This window comes from Phalangium opilio, unplaced genomic scaffold (genome assembly GCF_054372755.1).
Source record: "Phalangium opilio isolate 3A_F unplaced genomic scaffold, DU_Popi_V2 ptg000031l_1, whole genome shotgun sequence".
In the NCBI taxonomy this organism is placed as follows: Eukaryota; Metazoa; Arthropoda; class Arachnida; order Opiliones; family Phalangiidae; genus Phalangium; species Phalangium opilio.
Window position 1 is genome coordinate 5775111 of NW_028324158.1, and position 20143 is coordinate 5795253.

A 20143-nucleotide genomic window follows, 5' to 3' on the forward strand; every position below is an offset into this window, starting at 1 on the left:
TGAAATTTGCCCCAAAAATGCATACATCTCTCGCACGATACCCTTTCCTAGGAGGAAAAAATTGTGTATCTGTATACATGGAGTATATAATGTATGCAGTATAGAACCTGTGGCGCCATCTATTCTTATCAACAATAAACTTCTCGTGCTTTGAATAGAAATAATTCTGCGCGAGGTACAGTGGGAGAGTAATGGTGCCGCAGGTTGCCCGTCATCATTTCCAATCCCTGCCGTCAGGAACTTAAGGTTTTACTCTATCCTGAATCGGCCTGCAGCGGTAAACACATTTTTCCGAGGTGCTCTTTTACTCCTTGGTAAATGGTTCGTTTTATTGCTTGTATGGCTTTAAATCTTTGAAGGGTATACATATATACGGATAGGGTTTCGGTAACGAGCAACAATCGAAACGATTTGATTGACAAACGAAACGCTTTTGGAAGTTTTGGATCGGTTAGTTTCATTGACTATACTGAAAGAGGATTAACTTCCTCGGTTTTGATCCCCGGATTCAGGGCTTATAAGACGTTTTCATAGTCGACAATGAAGATAGACCAGGTGTGGTCCTGGAAATCTCTTCTTCCGCGGGAACTCGCGCGACGATATTCGGTGACACAATTGATTTCTTTCCCCCCTCCCCTCCCCTTCTGTTCATTGTTGATGAGCGTTTGACTCGAGAAGCTTTAGCAAAAAGGATTATCTCTTAGCCGTACAGTCTCGAGTTCATTCTGTACATAAAAACCTCTTCTTTTTTGGCTTAGCAAATAACGACTGACTTCTTAAATTCTTATAAAAATATTTTGAATTTCGATTTTATCAGATGTTCGTAACTAGAAGTAGGAATTAATAATACTCTGAAGTGCAAATAGCCCTGAAGTCAGGCGTTTGATGTTTAAAGCAAATGTGGGGTCTTGTGGCACTCCCAGAATTCTGGCTGATATTCTACACGTACATTTTACATTGCCAAATGCAGGAGTCAATCAGAACTCTTCTGTGAAGGCGGGCGGAGCTAATACTAGCCTTTGCTAAACTCAGTCAGAGCGCCAGTCAGCTCAACCCCTCGATTATGGGAGCATCTAGTGGCATTTGTTTAAACTAAACCACATCCGAGACTTACTTTAAAGGCGGAGATGCAACAACGTAAAGGATTCTGGTCAAGAAGATCATCTGAATTCTGGCTTTAAGGGTTTTCTTCTCAACTTCCGGTATGCGCAATTCAACTATATCAATGTGGTTTTAGGCAAACTGATGATGACAAAGCGTTCATTATTTTTTATCTCGCCTAAAATCCACCTTTCATGGCTTTCAGCAAATTCGCTCGCTTAAAGGCTGACTTCCAGAGAAAAGGGTTCTAGCGAACTGAAAACCGAGCATCGAAACTAACAATGGAGTGACCGTGCCCCGATTTTTGAATCCCTATTGGGGAAAAGGTTGGAAGGGTTCTAGCTAACTGAAAGCCGTGCAATGTGGTTCTAGCGAACTGTAGATACACAATATTGAATTTGGCAAAAATTCGGGAGGAAATAACTTTAAAAGGATTTCTATTGTTCATCACCAGTTCACTAGAACCACATAGCACGGCTTTCAGTTATCTAGAACCCTTCCAACTTTTGCAATCCCCAGCAGGGATTCGAAAATCAGCACGGGCGCTCCATTGTTAGTCTTGATGCTCAGTTGGTTTTCAGTTCGTTAGAATCCTTTTTGCTGGAAGTCGGCCTTTAACTGATTGACGACGAGGGGCTTCTTTTGAAAAAGCTTTAATTGAAGCAGAAACCTTTGGTAAAATAACCCATGCAAATATGAATCCTAATTTTAAGTTGCCTCTTTCTTCATAAGGTGAAGTTGAATATGGAAATAGGTTTTAGAGCGGCAAAGCGTTGGGGAAAAAACGGTTACAAATAGATTAGATAAAGCGCTCGGTCCACTTGGGCGGGCTATTTTTCTTGGTAGTTGAATCCTTATAGGTCTTCGTCCGGTAAAGCTGGATTAAAATATATCCGAGCCACTTGAAAAAACCCAATACTCGCGTCCGGGCCTCCAAAATTTAACTCTCATTATGCTTGGCGAGGCCGTGCGTATTCAGGAAAACGGATCTAACCTCAAACCTTGGCGTGAAAGAAATACTTATCCGATTTCTTGAACGTAGAAGTTAATCTCTTTTCAATAACCATAGTAGAAAAATATTGAGAAATCATTGTTGAATTGTTAACGTGGTGTGCGATTCAATAAAGTCTGCAATCTGTTGGGATATTTCTTCTTTTTTGATAAGTTTTCTATTTAAGGGTTCGGTCAAATAGTCTAGCCAAGAAGTGATATCTAGTTTATTAGGGAGAAGGTATAAGATGCCTAAGTATTCGCGCGTCATAGTCCCAGTCCCACTTTCAAAATACAAGGGGGGACGTAAACGGAGGCCGGGTTATTTCGCCTATCCTCAGTCGGAAAATACGTACTTTTCGTCATTCGCGTTGCGCTGACGTGAGTTTTCAAGAACCAATGAGATGCTAGTTGTAATTAAGAGATGGGGATTAACTCCGGACCTACGTTTGGACTGGAGATAAAGCTAGAAATGTGGCGAATTTATACCCTCTCCCTAATAAACTAGATATCACTTCTTGGTCAAGCTTTTGGGGAAAAACTGAATTTTGGCTTTTTAATTTTCGTTACACAGAAGGGAATTTCGAAAGTAGCTGATAGTCAATTGAAATTAACAGAACTATGTGTGAAAAATATGTCGAATTAATTTCGTGACTTTGGACCTCTAATATGACAGAAAAATGTTCCAATTTTTAAAATTGAACTACATGGACGAAATGTCTTTAATTAAAACAAATTATTTAAATCCGTTACGTCGTGGTAGAGAGGGACATTCGAAATCATCAAACTGACTATACAATTTAGTTGCTTTTTGTAAGAACTGTGTTTATAAACAACGAATTATACATCGCGATTTATACATCGCGATTTATACATAGTTTTCAGACTTGGAGGATTCATACCATTTACACAAGGAGACCATGCTACTTATAGGACAAAGTGTAACTATATCATAAGACACTTCCAGAATTATAACACTTGCTAGAGACTTTCTGAGAGCTAACATAAACCTTTCCATTAAAAAATGTTTGAGGCACATTTTATTTAGCGCTATATATATATATAGACTATCTCGTTTGCAAACTGAGTAAAAACTATGTTATCATTTTCAACATAGGTTAATAAGATATGTTCCATAAGTATGACGTTATCTATACTTCGTAATGCTAGTTCGAGAACGAGAAGCGATAACTGACTACATTCGGTTTTGCAGTCATCTTCCTATTTAGTCTGTACTAAGCCTTTGATAGCGCCTCACCAGACATCCCTTTACAAGAATCCATGTCCTACGTCACTTCATGACAAGCTCCCAGTAATCAGTGACAAACTTATGGAACATATTTTATAAATTTATGAAACTATATATAGTAGCATGGCCACCTTGTGTAAATGGTATAAATAATTCTAGTCTGAAATCTATGTATATCAAATTCGCCAAATTAAGATTAAACTTGCAGTTCTTACAAATATAAATGAGTATTTTAGTTTATAAATGATATGTTATAAACCTTATGAGCTCGTTTGGTACAAAGTGAAAATAAAACCAAAAAACTTGAAAACCCTTTAAGAAATACATGTATACATTGAACCCAACTTTTTAGGGTGTTTTCTTTTTCATAGTTTTGAGGATAAGAAAAAGTTGCGTTATGGTTCAGCGTTGGAAAGCGAGCGACTGGGGCTTTCGAGAAATATATATAGTTTATCTTTTTCCGATTATAGCGGGTTAAAAGCATAAAGAAGCGTAAAACCTTTCCATCCATAAGTGGCGAAAATATTTTTACTTATTTTTTCTTTCGAAGATTAGGCTTAGAAAGACGCTCTGCTAACTTTGGCTGGGTTCGGTTTGGAAAGAGAGAGAGAGGAAAAAAATATATAATCGGATATGGACCACTTCCTTAACTTTCCGTTTCACTTAGCCACCCTTTTCTACTTAGAGCGCGGCCTACGCCCTCTTTCCGTGGTCTCCTATACTTTTAGCTTCAAACCCTTCGCTTCTTTTTTTCTCTGTAAAGGATTTGTGCTGTTCCGTCACCCAGCTTTTTTCAACAATTTCAGCAAAAGAAGAAAAAATCATTGGGACTTGTTCACATTCATTTTTATGAAAAGAAAAATATTCTCTCTTAACAGATAGTCTCACCTCATTATGAACTAACTAGCTGTTACCCGCGGCGTCGCTCGCGTATAATAAGAACTTCCATCAAAATAATATATAAATAATGGGCAAATTTTACTGATGACTAATATTTTTGTAGCACCCTAGGAGCGAAGGCACTCGGCGTTGCCCGTCAGCCCGTCGGGACATTTTTTATTTCTTTTCACTCGAACATTATTCCATAAAGAACACTTTTTAAGTTTTTGGCCGCCATTTAAAAAGATGGCAACAAATCGAACCCGAAAGACCATTCAGACCGTCTATAAGTTTAATGAAAGCAGTGTGCTAAATGTTTACAAAATCGGTTGAAAAGCGCGGACTTTGTTGCATAGAGAAGATTTTTTACATTTCTGGGCGCCAATTTTTTGAGATGGCGGCGCATTGGAAAAACCTTTCTTAGTACGCGCGTACTACTTATGAGTAACGTTCCTGCAAATTTTCAGCCTTCTAGGGCAAGCGGTTTGGGCTGTCTGTCAGTCAGTCAGTCAGTCAGTCAGGACTTTGATTTATATAGATATAGATTGTTATAGGCGATTCCATTAATTTCGGAAGAGAAGCGAACACCACAGGGGCTGGGATATCACCTTCTTGGGTTATTTTTTTCACGCCAAGAAGTACCGCTAGAGGCAGTGCGTGAAGTGAACTCGGGCTCCGTTCGGCGTTGCATCTTGGCGCGAGGAAAATAACCCAAGAGGGCAAGTAGTTAATAAAATGGTTTATACAGTGTAAAATATATCAGTACAATCATAAGATATGTTCCATAAATTTGTCACCTGTTACTGAGAGCTTACCATGAAGTGACGTAGTGAAACGTCGTAAAGCAACGCCTGGTGAGGTCCTGTGAAAGGCTTTGAACAGACTAAATAGGAAGGTGGACCGACTGTAGTCAATTCTCGCGTCGTTGTCGAACTAGCTCTCAGTAAATCTCTAGCATTATTTCATGACTTAACTCAACACTTAACTTATGTGGCTGACATTTTGCACATTCATTAATCAATACCTTCAAAGGACTAGCATTATAGTGCAACAATGTCTTATTCATACTTTTCGTTCATGTTAAATATTCAATGTGAACGGGCGTCTTCCAACATATAGGCGGCAGAGATGGTTAGCGAAATATATTTTTTAGCAATAAGAAAGTAGAAAAAGAGTCGGCGGTTTGGGTCTGGACATAAGAAAGAGAGAAATGTAGTATAAGATGGCAGCACTTTTCTCCCCAAAGCTCTCCAACAAATGGAGCGAGAAGTCAGTCGGAAACGGGAGCGTTCTAGTGTCGATCAACCCTGATAGATGGAGCCTAGCTGTCAAGACTAAAAAAGCCCGGCATGAACGAAAAAGCGTGTAACTTCAGTACCCTTCTTATATAAGAAGGGGTCACCCCCATGCCCCTTACACTCTAACCTTCGAATTCGAAACGTGGATCGTCTTACTGGCCTTCATACCTAAGTCAGTCCACAACGGGAACATTTAAAGCTAAACTCGGTCTTCCACGATACTACTTAATTACCTTGAGTGTTCCTTTGAATGAAAGAGTAGGAAAGTCGTAAACCTAAATTGGATTGACCCTGTTGGGCGCATTGAATTTGTACTGTAAGATTTGCTGGTTTAAAACTGGTAGGATTAATTAGTTTTGATTGTACTTCGAGTGTTTACACTCTGGGTGTGGTAGTCTCTCGAATAATAAGCTTTCACAGTGCCGGATTATCCACAAGGCACTGTAGGCACCGTGTCTAGGGTCAATGGTCAGCTTTAAGCTCTCAGCTGTCATATCGCAGTGAACGCCTTGTGCCTAAGGGCCCCCGAGGGTTGTGATCCGGCACTGAGCATACATGTTAAAAGTTACAGTGTGTGGCATATTTTGGGGAAGTAAAATTATCAAAGACTGACTCAATCAATTTGTTACGAGGTAATGATGTTAAAACAATTCATTTCAATTAAACATAAGGTTTAAATAAATCTATTGTGATATTTGACCTACAGAAGCAAAGAAATAAAATGCAAAGGAACTGACTTCGAAATTACATCATCACCACACCTTTAACCCTACCTTTTAATGGCTTAACTACCTCTATTATCAATTGAACCGAATCGCTTGTGACATCCCTGTCTCAGATCGAATCAGTGTCAAAGTGTGTAGGCGCCGGAAACGCCACCTTTATGTGGTATCCATTATTTTAAGGATTTTACAACGCTTGCAAACGAAATCTTGCTGGTATAGTGAAATTCAGTCTTCGTTGTTGGACAGAGTTTTGCTTTAAATGTAACTGCTTCAACATAGAATGTGCACTTCTTCTAGCGCGTAGGCTTGTTTCTTGGGGTTGCCTAACGGTTGTAGGCCTAATCCTAGATTTCCCTCCAAAAACGAAGGACCAATTGCAAACGTTTTCGGCGAGGAACTTGATGGCAATGGGGTGAAAATGGCGCTAAATGATGCGTGAGCTTAGCATCGGATGCATTTAGACTCTTGGTGCATTGAGCCCTTTCAATACGGACCTGGAGAGAGACCGCTTGGAACGAAAATGGTTTCACTTAATACAGCAATATTCTATACACTCGAATATACAATATATTTTATTATACAGATACATAAATAATCTCATATTTTACATCATTTATTTAAAACAATAAGTTAATTTGATTAATAACGTCTGTCAATTAATTATACTTGGGGATTTTTGCACGTTAAAATACCGTGCGATGCCAGAATGAATGTTTGAGTATGCTTATTACTAAGAATAGGTTTTGAGTAAAAATGATGTAGATGATTTCAGATATTAGTTAAGCTAGTTTAAATCTCAGAATAAGACAAATAATGTCAAAATCTACTCTTGATATGCAAGGTGTCTCTGATAAGTCTGCCATAAATTTAAGGGAGTGTTCTTTGAGCCAGACTGAGTGAAAAGTGTCAAGGAACATTGGGTCTGAAACATTTAGTTTCGTAGGTAAGGGCCCCCAAACATTGGTCCCTAAAACAATGAAATTAGCACATATGTGGAGTAAGACACATCACCTTGTTCATCGTGTTTAGACAATTTCAATAGCCTTCAATCTAAGAACGTTAATGACCCTTTATCGGGCTGAAGTGAACGTTTAAAGGTAAAGGTGAGACTAAGCTAGTTCAAAGTGTAATAGCACAAGAGTGGTCACTTTGAACAATACCTCTAAATAACCATGTTAACTTGGTACAAGTGAAATAAGTTTCAAACTCTAGCGCTGTTACGCTTTGAACTACTTTACATAACCAGCTTAGGCACACTTCTACCTTTAAACGTACACTTCTGCTAGATAAAGGGTCATTAACGTTCTTAGATTGAAGGCTATTGAAATTGTCTAAACAAGATGAACAGGGTGATATGTCTTACTCCACATATGTGCCATTTCCTTGATTAAGGGGCCTGTATACCTCCGAAATTAAATGTTTTAGACCCCATGTTTTTTGACACTTTTCACTTAGTCTGACCCAAAGAACAAGCCGTTTAATATATGGTAGACTAAACACCCTATATACCTAGAAATCGCAAAAGTTTCAATTTTAAATACCAAAATTCCTATATCTTTACCGAAGTTAACAAAATTGGTCGTATTTTGAGCTTTGATTAAGCTTTACAAAAATCCGGTTTCATCTAATCAGTTTTATTATACTTATCCTTTACCATAAAGAATAATACTTACCAGACACGAATCTCTTCTTGTGTCAACTGAATCCGCACATAGTACTGTATCCGTGATCTTCCTCACTGCGCTGTAGGGCTTGTACTTTTCAGCGCAGTCTTTTTTAGACATGATGGTCAAAGATACCTCCATCAGTCTTTCACTCAATGGTCCATCTATAGTATGAAGTACGGTAACAGCATTAGTAAGCACCAGATTAAACTCTTGGCCACGGTACTAAATGGAGTTGTTAATCACTGTAAGATTTCCAGTATAACAATTAAAGGTGTACTAAATTGTACTCGTACCGAAGGCCGTTTGTCCAAAGCCAGTCACTAATACGTTTTTGCCGGTTAAGTCCATACTGGCCAATTTTGGCGAAGGTAAGCAGACTGGTTGTACCTTGTCGTTGAATTCGATTGGTTTAGCCGTTATAAGCATCGCGATATCGTTTTCCATGCTCTGCGAGTCGAATTTGTTGTTGATTATGGCTCGCATTATGTCATAAGTTTGCCCAGATTTAGTTGCTTCGGATAATTTGTTGATCCCCAATACCACGTAGTATTTGTAACCTCTAAAATAATATTGATTATGGAATGACATAATTAAGGGGATAATGAAGGGTTAAAAGAAGTTGATTGTATTCGCTTTAAATTGATAATGTAACGTTAATATAACTCATCAAAACATTGCGTTGAGTGTAAAACTGTTTCCAATGTTAGGCTGGACCATTTTCCACCGTATTTTCTTAAATTTCTGCAAACTGAACGTTTTTAGCCTATGCTTTACCATTTTATGCAGTGGCGTCTTAACATCATTGCTTGTCTTGGGCACTGCAATACATTGGGCCCAGTAACCATATGAATCACAGGGCCTCCTTCACAGGGTCTGTGTGGGACCTCTTCACCAGTGCCCATCGGGCCCAATGGACAAGACGTTACTGATTCTCAAGCAAGTACAATCAACTGGTTTGAACCCAGCACGCTCTCATAAAGTTTGTATCGTAAATTCTTACGTCATTTTGGACGATAAAAAGCAATGTGCTGCTGTAATGAGGCACCGTGAACTGATAACCGAAGCTCCACATGTATAATCTTTCTTCCCACGCTTGCTTTCTGTATATAAAGCTGCCTAAATATTATAGAATCCTAATTAACTGATTCTGCTTTATAATTAAGTCGAGCTAGGTATTCATAGCGTTCCAGGCTTAGAATTGGTTAGTTGTCCTGATAATGTAGACTTAGTTACTTACCATCCATTTGATTACGTTATCTCCAGGATAGACTCCGGATACAATTGATAATGGTCTATTGGGATCTTTCGCTTTTGGTGCTATGATGCCACGTTTTCCACATCCAGGTTGAGAAAAGTCCTTCGGTTTTTCACTTTCTTTCTGAACATCGGGACAACAGACCATGATGGAGTTTGGACAGGGTTCCAAGATTCTACCTGATGAGTACTTGTCAACATTGCAATCCGACCCCAGCCGACATATTCCTTTGTCGCCTCTTGAGCTCGTGCACGGCACCCTGTTTTCATATTCTGGTACGAGGTCTTGAAAAAAAGGGGGTGGGGTTTGATTAGATGAATCAAGAGATGAACATCACTAGTTAGGACACAGTTTAAAAAATTGGCACCCTAGACGACGCTGTAATTAGTTTGGGCAACTATTCTGATTGGATATGTTATCTTTCTGTTTTATGGTAAATGCATATCTTACCTTTTATGACATTGGTTTCGGATCTTGGGGATAAAACCCTTAATATGCCCATAAGGGCTAAATTCGAAAGCCAACCCATTATTAAACGATACAAGGTGTAAGATATGTTTTATATGGATTTTTGAATTGCTGACATGTTCGTTTTTCTGAACTTTGCTGTCATATCTTAAATTTTATAAAAATCACGTTTTATGATAGAATGATTGTGCATTTTTTAAAATCAAAGAGTCACTTTAAAAATAACGGGATCAAAGTTTGGATAATTATTATTCTGGTTCATTTAAATAACACCACTATATTTGACCTATATTTAGCATTACAAACTACGAGAATTTAAGCTAATGTGCACGAAAATATCAAAACACATTGATCGGTCATATGGAATTAATATGAAGTTTTTTTTTTTTTTCATAAAGATGAAAACTACACAAAATTCATATTTTCTTCAGTAGAATTATTTATTAAATTTTTATTGGCTTTGGTAGTTTATTAATACACAATGAATTAAAAAAGGTCAAGACCTTTGTGCATATGTACAGTACCACATTAAGTTTCAAAATCATATTAAAATTCTCTGTAAGATTTTACACATACTAATATCAACGGATATACACGATTTGTTTATGTTTTTAATTGATTTGCTATAGGGTAATTAATAAGTTAAATCAAGAACTGTAACTCTGCTGCCCCCAGAAAAATTGGGTCTTCTTGACGTCATTAGTTATTAGTATAATTTGAATTTTACAGTACTAATTGGAGAAGTAATTTGTTATTTAACTACTTACATAAGCCTAATCAATTTTATAAATGTCTTAATCTAAATTAACTTTCTCTTTCAACTTTTTATCCGCGGTTTTCACTTGTTTCCTAAGCAAAATTTTCTCAAGTGCCAAGAACGGCGACTCGAAAGCTGCACTGAATATTAGTGAAGCTAAGTAGGTAATCACTAAGTGGCCCACGAAGGAATATACCTGAAAAAATTATCCATTATAATTCAGTTGTAGGATTTTAATATTTAATTTGTGCTCTAATCCTGTAATACTCTGCATAAGTTTTGATAAACAAGAATAATTTCGCGTAAAAAGAAACGATCAATTACTGAGATCAGGGAGGAGTGGAAATGGAGACGTATTGAGGGGTGAACTAGTAGTCTCTACACAGCGAGCCTAGATGCCTAACACAGTGGGAGAAAAGGGGTCGAATGGGTTTAAATTGGTTCGTTCTTGTCACGTGGATTACTGTTTCAATACTGAGCTACTATTTTGCGCCCTCTCTCCAACATAAAATGTACGATTGTCAAAAAAATCTCGCACTGATGGCGCAACTACAGCAAAAAGAGGCGTTATTCCTTATCAAATTTCTCACGAGAGGTCAGGCAGTTTCTAGTGCAAGTTTGTCGGAACTCTTATGTCAACCAAGTTTTCTCCTTTCTCTCATTTAGAGAGTTAAGATTTACGGTGGTTAGTCTTAAAAGCGCGTACAATTCGTCTTCCTTTCTACCCTCCCTGCCATGATCTCCGCCTCTACCCGTGTCCTCCATTTTACCAAGGAGAGAACATTAATGTTAAAATACAATATGTTTAAGCTTGGTGGTGAAACATTTTAATGAAGATGGCGTAGCATTCTCTTCTAGTTTTTACTTTTCGACTTAACAGCCGACACATACTTATGGAAAGTATTAAAGAGTTACGATTACGCTTAACAAACCATTCCGTAGTGACTGTAGTATGTCCTCTCCCTGGCTTGTCCAGCGTAGACCCACTGTACGTGTGGATGTAACAGATACGCCAAGAAAGTAAGACGACTCAGTGGTATGAATCCCCTCCAACATAGGAAGGTGTTTACTGCGCCGCCATGCCCGTGTACGCATGCGTATACGACCCAAGCTAACGCTAAGGTCCACACTGTCCTATGGGTGCTTGCGTACAACGCGGATAATAAAGGACTTGGTAAACTACCATTGTTCCACGGATAGACTCCGAATAATACCGCGAGACTACTAAAAATGGCCATGAACCAGCCCGTGATCACTTGGTTCTAATATAAAAAAGAAATACATCGTTAGACTTATCTAAATTTAAAGTTTCGTAGTCCCTGGTTTAATACCTTAGATAATTTGAATGTGTTACCGGTGGCCAGCGCGTAACCTAACCACAAACCGATGCAATAGGCTCCAGTGTGAGGATAGAATTGATAATATATTAAAGATTTCATTTCCATTCTATCACTGTAAAACAAATTAACCGTTAGCTTTCAAGTTGGAAAAATACTAAAATTAGTACTCAACTCTTCATCAGGATGTACGTAGAGCTCAGTTGGCGGGTAATCTTTATACCACGTGATAGAGGCAGTGACTAGAGCGCAGATTCCACTAAACCACAGTGTATTTTTCAGTGCCCTTTTAATATGACCGCTGTGGGTAACAATATAATCTCCTTAACAAAGTTGGATGGTAAAGTATGACCCTTATGCAAGTCCACTACATATAGCTGGTGACCGACGTTTTTCAACGTTGTCTGCTGGCATCGTTCTCTTGAACAAATTACCGAATAGAAAACTGTTAAATTTACTTCTTGAGCATGATCATCTCTGACATCAAGGTTTCAATGGAAGACAATATCAAATGAGCAGACGAAGTTAACCAACTTCAAGTCACCATAGTGAACTTGCATTTAGAAAATTTCTCTTTTTTAAAAAAACGTGGACCTCTCAGCTAAAATAGCATGTTTTAAAATGTAATGGTTATCAATGCTAACAACTCCGAAGAGTCCATGCAAGGAATTGAATGAAGTGCCATAAACATTGCACGTCTGGGCTAATCTATGGGCGTCTATCGAGGAATTAATGATTTTTCAGGGTTTTAAGTACTTACTTGGCCATGGGTATGATAATAACTAATCCCAAAATGTGGAATTGTACATCCGCTGGTAGAAACCAGCTGTGTTGTAAACACTGCAAAACAGGTCTACGAATTAATGTACTGCTTAAGTAGAAGTACTTGAAATGCAATGAAACAAACCTGATTGGCTGGTGTAACAATGTTGCTGATGTAAAGCAAATTAGTCCACCATTCTGTTTTACATCGTTCAGCTAAGGCCCCAACTGTTTCTTTCCATAATGGACCTTTGGACAATCCTGGTAGTACCATAGTGAATACAATGACCATGGCGTATGTCGGTGTCAGTCTAGTACATTAACATAATGATTCAGTAAGGATTAGTTTTGATATTAACAATGGTAGTTATAAAAACAGAAGGCCCAGCTTAGTGAAAAATCTATATTTCATTGCATTTACAAGATTTACATTGCTATGAATCTGTTCGCTATAAAATTGTGATCATGAATCATTTTCGCCCATTAATTTCAAAATGTTACCACCTAAGGTGTTATAACATTCACGGATATTAATATATCCATGAATTTGAAACGCGCGGTATTAATGTCATTGCATAAGGCTCCTTATCCATCTGCATAATTGAATAAATAAATTCATGGTCATGTGAACATTTGAACTGTTTCTAATTTGTAGCATATCAACGGAAAAACTCAAGAATTGCCAAATACTAGCATATGACTGACTTATGCAGATTTTTACATATTCTTGAAAATATTAACAAATGTTCAACACATACCTCCAAAAGCGATGAAATATGTACAAAGGAATGTTAAACTTCTGATTCGTATTTTTCATGTATTTAATCATTATGAATGTTGTCAACAGTCCACTAAAAGACAAACATTCATTAAGCCTAATGCACTTTTACCAATTTCCGAAGTAGGCCTAATTTTTACCTGATGAAAAAGAAAGTATCAACCGATACCGTTCCATTTGAAATTCCTTGGAAAGCTAAGCCTTTTGATCCCTCCATCATGCTAACTAGATTTCCTGCGAATTTTATTAGTTAAGGTCTTATTATTTTCAATACTGCGCATCAACTTCATATAATAGTAATCGTTGCGTTGCCTTACTGAACATAAACTTTTTAACGAAGAGATAACTATGTGCCAGTATAACCCATAGAATAGTCAACACTTTAATTCCGTGTAGTGAACCAAGTGAACCTTTTACTGGTGTAGTGTCCAGTAACTTGGGAATGTTGGTGTACAGAGAGAAACATAACAATGCTCGCATACCTAGAACATTGTGGTTAATTTTGTAAAGTTAACGAGGAAGTTAAGGAAATATTTGTTTACCAAGTGGGAATTCATCATCAGATCCTTGTCGATGGTAATCCAATATAGATGCTAGTGCCACAACACTGAAGGCAGCCGTTAGTAAGAACCAACCAACCTTTTGGCTGTATTCTATTGGTTCGTTTTCTCTCAGTTCGCAACCCATTAGTTTCCCTGATACTTGCCAATGATTTGATACTATAATAAGTACATAACTTTAGATTTGATTAAATTTTAATGCGGTATGCGTACAATTGCATTATTGTCTTTAGAATACTGTAAGCATGATTAGGTATGAATAGGAAAGCATAGAAGCGACAAAGGGAATTCTTGAGGTAACGCCATGTGGGAGGACCTTTGTCAATATCCTTTTTTTTACGTCACCATGGCTCGAGGGTCCATGTTTACTATAATACACGGCCTCATCTCAAAATTTCATTCACAATTGCACTGTGGAGACGAGTATATAAAGATTCCCTGTGTGTCTTCTATTTTTTGCGGTATGAATATAATACTCAAACCTTCTTTGACGATATTGCCGATGTCTTCTGGCGTACAAGTTGATGGTACGCATACGCCAAGTCTAAGTGGTACTGCGAAGAACAGATGAATGTATCTCGCCACAAAATGAACCACCTGGTTGAATTCAATGTTAATTAATTGGTTTTATGGTATTGAAGGGGTCTAAAATTGGCAGATTTCAAGTTAGACACCGAAAATTTTTAAAATTTTCATGGACCATGTTTGATTAGATGGGATGTACATGTATAACAAAACCATGCGTTCGGTCCAACAAAACCTCAAAAGCACCACTTCTTAATACCATTCCTGTAAGTTGATAAAATCTTACATTGACATCGATTCCGTCAGGTATGTCTTTAACTTCCGGTAAAGTCTCGAACAGATTGTAAAATCGAGGTTTGTTGGGTACTGGAGGTACAAATTCCAAGCTGCAATACTGTCCCTTGAATGGAAGGTCGTGATTGGGTCCCGATGGTATATCAATGTAGTGGCACAAGTCATAAGAACCCAGGTCAGCAACTGTACCATCCAGAAATCCAGTTGGAAATTTGCCACTAGCGTCCAACACTATATAAACGTTAATCTTTGACTGCACTTTTGTCTGCAATTTTTTATTTTGTCTTACTCATAACTGCCCACGTTTGCGCCATTCGGATGTCGTACTTGAACTTATCAAGTATGCTTTGGCAAGGATACGATACATTTGCTTGTTCAATTAGTTTTTCCATAGTAGGCCATATTAGATCCATTGCCGAGTTTAACCCGTGGATAAAATTTCCTTCTAAAGTTTTAAGCCTGTCCAATAAGTGGTCTTTATGGAGGCTACCGATTTTGAAGTCGTCCCTGATTTTTGGCAATGCATCTCTGAATAAATATAGTTATCGCCAGAAAATTAGGTAATAGGAGAAGTATATAATACTTCTCTACGATAAAAGTGTAACACAAAGCTGGGTAATTGTAACATGATTCTTCCCAACATCGGAACATTTGGAGCAAGGTTACTAAACCGAATCACATACGCGATAAATAGTTCCCTCATCATTACTCTACATCCGAATGATATAAAAATACAAATTATTTGGAAATATCTTGAATAATTTCAAATTTTGCTCTTCCAACCAGTGGCATAACGCTCTGCCTTCTTGTTAACAAATTTCCCGTGTTACTCATGCAACATGTGACAGATCGAATGAAATTTAGCACAAGATTTAAATAAAATTGCGCGCAATGTGAATGGTAAAATCAACCATGGTTTGAAATGACCTAAATTGACTTTTCTAATGCAAAAATAGCCTACACATTGTTGCCTCAAATTTTAATATTTATGTAAATTTTATGTCATTCAGAATAAAATTGTTATACTTTAATTAATTAAAGCCATTATTTTTAAGGTATATAATGTCTCTGTTTCGACAAAAAAAGCAGGGTGTAACTCGATTGGTCAGAGGAGGAAATTATGAATTATTCGTGATATCTCAAACTAATTATTTAAAATTGGTCTCGTAATTACTAGAAGAATCGATAAAAAAACTCGCTTGAATTTCATTTCCACCTTCCATTTAAGGAATAAGGTAATTTTTTTCGAAAACGCTTATAATGAAACATGACGAAGAAATTTAGCAGTCAACTCAATTATTCTCATTTTAAATTTGTCCACGAGACAAAAAAAGACAGGACGTAATTTATTCAAATTAGCCATGAATATTATACCTTCGTTGAAATTTTAATCAAGCACCTTTAACTTACCCTGGTTCGATGGTGACAATCCCTCGTGTACAGTTATACTTGTGCGTATCGTTGTTGATCCATGTTCCATCTACGACGTTCAATACGCAAACATCTCGAGGTTCAACGCTAACCGTAACTAATAGCAAAATTACAATAATACGAGCAACCGGGTATGAGGAGGATGCTTCGATCTTCATTCTCCAAGTTTCCATACAATAATAACCGCGATCAACATAAAGTCAAATCTTTTTCTTCCTCGAGATCGAGTCAAGTCGAGTCAAGCCGCGAACCCCAATAAGAGTGACCTAGCTCTCTACGCCAACGGCACCCCTCCCATACCACTTCGTTCTATCATTAGAAAAAAAATAAACTGCATTAGTGAAAGTGGATGGATAAATTGGTATTTATTATCTACAAGAGTTAATAAAAATAGTAAGGCACTAAACGTGTATCTTGAGATTGTATGTTAAATTTATAATGAAAATGTTTACGTCATAGTTTTGTCGGCCAATAAGACTTTTCGACGTAAAAAAGGGGCCCGGGGCAAGCCAACATTTTCTGCTGGAGCGGAGGCAAAATGGCTGCCTAATGTTAAAATTCCATAGAGTTCAAAATTTAAGGGGGCCTTCGCCCCACTGCCCCTGTGGTTAGCACGCTCCTTTAAGGGAGTAGGCAACCCTCAGTATCGGGACGTACAAGGGGGTTGATGCATTGACATTGCTGTCTCTGCGCACTCTCGTGACACAAAAAGATTACAGCGCAGGCGTCAAAAAGCGACAGGGAAGGCAAAGTTTAACCCCATGTCTTTCCTATTTTGTTATATAGAAATGGTCTATAGAATGATTGTTTTGAATCACACCATTTATTCAAAAAATAAACGGAACTGAACTGCTTTCTTACTTTTATGACAACGCGAGTACCTTTATAATTGGTAACTTAACACCAATTTATGCTTATACTGGGTGTTTCTGATAAGTCTGCCATAATTTAAAGAGTATGTTATTTTTTTTTTGGTCAAGCTGAATAGAAAGTGTCAAAGAACATGGGGTTCACAACATTTAGTTACGGAGTTATAGGTTCCCAAACATTGATTGGCCTCTACACATGGAAATAGTCACATGTTAATCAACATTGTTCACTCAATTTGTTTTTAAGATAACATTCTATAATTTATGGAAGAATTATGGTCTGTAGTTGCAGTTGTAGGTGTAATGAATGTACTCCTTTTGTCATGTTCAACTTTGTTTTAAAAAGTCTTAGCTGCATAGCTCACTTGCTAATTCTTACGTAATGCTAATTAAACGTTAATAGTTAATTAACTTCCTTAAGTTATCACGCGGAAGAATGTGCATTGTTTAGATATACTCCAATTTATTAACTCTTAGTATTAACCAATTACGATTTGTTTAACCTCGTTTTTCAAACAGGCGAGGTTTGTAGGGGTGAGGGAGGGGATATATACCTGTTAGCGCGCGACGCTATCACCTGGGAAGTTGAGTTTATTTATAAATAAATTCTCCGACTTTCACTCGCTTTCATTTCTCCCGCTGCTTTTCTCTTGGAAATTCTGAATTGATCAAAAAGCTGTCTTGTAGCCTACTTGTGATATTATTGTATACTTACTGCTATTGATTCTATTGACTTTTTTGAGAGTTTAACGAGACAAAGTAAGCATTGCTAGTAGAAGCGTATAACTTGAGGTTTTACAGTAAACCCGAAAGTACTCGGAATTCATTTACTGCTGCTGCCATTACTGGTACCAGAAGGGTATAATAGAAGAAGGATGCCACTCTGTATATCCTCTTACTACTTTAGTTATGTAACATGATTCTTCCCAGGCTCATGCACCTTTTTGTTTGCTCTCCTGCTCATCAAACTTCAGATGGACATCGCACCGTGGGGTGAATTTTATATCTGTTTGGTACTAAATCCTCAGCAATCAACCGACAAACCTTCATTGTCTTGACGTGGGACAAAAATCCACAAGCGCATGCGCATTGGAAAATAATTAAGCGCTAATAGAGTAATGATGAGTGAACTATTTATCGCGTATGTGATTCCGTTTAGTAACCTTACTCCAGATGTTGGGAAGAATCATGTTACAATTACCCCGCCCGCTTTGTGGTACACTTCTCTCGTTGGTACTTTTTAGCAGTTTTTGATAAGAATTTTACGTAGTATAGATCTTTTAAAATGTATAAAATAGTTATATGTCCAGTAAATTCCTCGGAATTTTCATTTCTATAAAATTCATACGGAACTTTTATTGTAGAAGGCTGACCTTTTCGTATTATAGAAAAGTTGAACGTTTAATCGAAAAAATGCTGAACAGATTATCCATTAAATATAAAAAAAGTCCCAATGTTTAACATCAGTTAATAGTCTTCTAAAACTTTGATTCGACTTCAATAAAATAATTGTGTGTTTACTATTTAACAAAGACTTTTAGAAAAACACGCAATTTACTCTTTTATTTATTGTTTTACGAAGTGAATTTACAGGAAATATATTTTACTACTTATTGTGCTTCTTTTTATAACTTTTTGTGTTGTGAGTAAATATGTATAACTTTATTTTAAAAATGACGGGAATGAAGTCACTTTGTCTCCATCAAACCGAGCAGTGTTTGCTTTGATCGACGCTGTATAATAGATAGCGAACCATTTCAAATTAATATCTAAGCGTTTGTTCTAAATCATTGAAGGGAGTGAAACGTCCCTTTTAATTTTAATAATATCATGTTGTTGTTCTTTTGTTTATATTTTAGTTTACCTATTTTATTTACATGATCATATTGAGACAATAACTGCCCATAGCAAATCGCGAAGGATCTCGGAGCAGTAAAATGGAATGCGTTAATTACAGTTTAGAATGTATCATCCTATCTGCTCCTATTTCTACAGCCTTTTCTAATAAAATCACAATGATTATTCTACCTTATCCCACAAAATCCGCTTAGATACGTTAAGAAAATGGCTACACAATGAGTCCTAGTAGCTGTATGTATTCCCTAGAAAGTGTAATCCTGTTTTTATCATGTTAAAGTCATCTACTCCTTCCAATGTTGGATCCTACTATATAAATACCTGACGGCATTTCTCTGTTTTTAGGGAGACCCCGTTGAGTAGTATGCATAATAATTCTCAAAAGTCTTAGTAGTTAAGGTCTTCAACCCTTTGCAATATTGGGATGTGGCGCTGGGTTTTGTCCTTGATATGAATTTTTAAAAATTTGTAATATCCAAAACAAGGTATCTTTCACAAAACATTTAGACGCACACACGATATTTTTGCATTGAAATAAACTCTCCTTTTAATTAACGCGGAAAAAAGGTGAATTCCTTTTTAAACAAGGAGGAGTTAATTAACTCATTGATCTGATTTCTTTTTGTCGTATAATCGTCTTGAAGATTGAGGACTTCCTTCTATGCAAATCTAGTCATTCAAGTGCTGGATTTATTAAGTTATTCAAACGACAGTTGACATTTATCGTAAAAGTATTTGCTTAATTCCAATAAACGGAACAGATCTGAGTATCTATGCCTTGGTAAAGAAATATCTTATTGTGAACTGAACTGATCTCAAATAAATACAATTTAATAACTGTCACATGTATTTAGCTAGAAGTTCTTTTTTCTTTGATGGCATTCTTCCTTTAATTAAAAAATATACCAACGATATCGCGTCAGAATATTCAGATTAAGTTTTACGGTTTCAAATTGGAAACCATATACTCAAAACGTTTTTGACTCTGAGCTCCAAAATTTGGAAACTTTTTGGTAATTAACATTGTAAAATTATGGTATGATATAAATCGATCATTTTTGGTGGTATTTGGTAAAATACCGGTAAGTAACGAACGGTAAATTACCGACTAACATCTCTACACCAAAGTAACAGTCTCATTTTTAAACACTAGCGTCGTATAATATTATCCAATCTTTTCATGCCAACCTACACGAAGAGATACAAGCAATTTTGCGTCATGGAAAAACTATTTATTTTATCAAAATATACAAGATAACGAACGTTGATATAATCGGCAGAGAATAGAACAAGAAACATTACGATTTTATGTAATTTTATATCTACGTCTGCATGTTAACG

General features: G+C 37.0%; 1 protein-coding gene across 1 annotated transcript; it reads right to left on the minus strand.

The window, feature by feature from the left end:
* Window positions 1-10063: 10063 nt before the first annotated feature.
* LOC149690198 (nose resistant to fluoxetine protein 6-like) lies at window positions 10064-16565 on the minus strand. The gene is made up of 14 exons (XM_089870801.1): window positions 16056-16565; window positions 14935-15173; window positions 14638-14876; window positions 14309-14423; window positions 13809-13985; window positions 13584-13748; window positions 13407-13500; window positions 13247-13339; window positions 12634-12799; window positions 12487-12566; window positions 11902-12027; window positions 11721-11841; window positions 11322-11651; window positions 10064-10585 (listed from the first exon to the last, which is right to left on the minus strand). The coding sequence occupies exons 1-14, from the start codon at window positions 16247-16249 to the stop codon at window positions 10427-10429; spliced, it is 2298 nt and encodes a 765-aa protein (XP_089726927.1). The 5' UTR covers window positions 16250-16565; the 3' UTR covers window positions 10064-10426.
* Between the last annotated feature and the right edge of the window lie 3578 nt (window positions 16566-20143).

Excerpts from the sequence above, each read along its gene's own strand:
- LOC149690198 (XM_089870801.1), bottom strand. The coding sequence starts at position 16,249 with ATGGAAACTTGGAGAATGAAGATCGAAGCATCCTCCTCATACCCGGTT. Across the intron at positions 13,986-14,308 it reads CGGCAATATCGTCAAAGAAG|TATCAAATCATTGGCAAGTA; the intron begins GTTTGAGTATTA and ends TACTTATTATAG. Across the intron at positions 12,567-12,633 it reads TTGTTACACCAGCCAATCAG|TGTTTACAACACAGCTGGTT; the intron begins GTTTGTTTCATT and ends CCTGTTTTGCAG.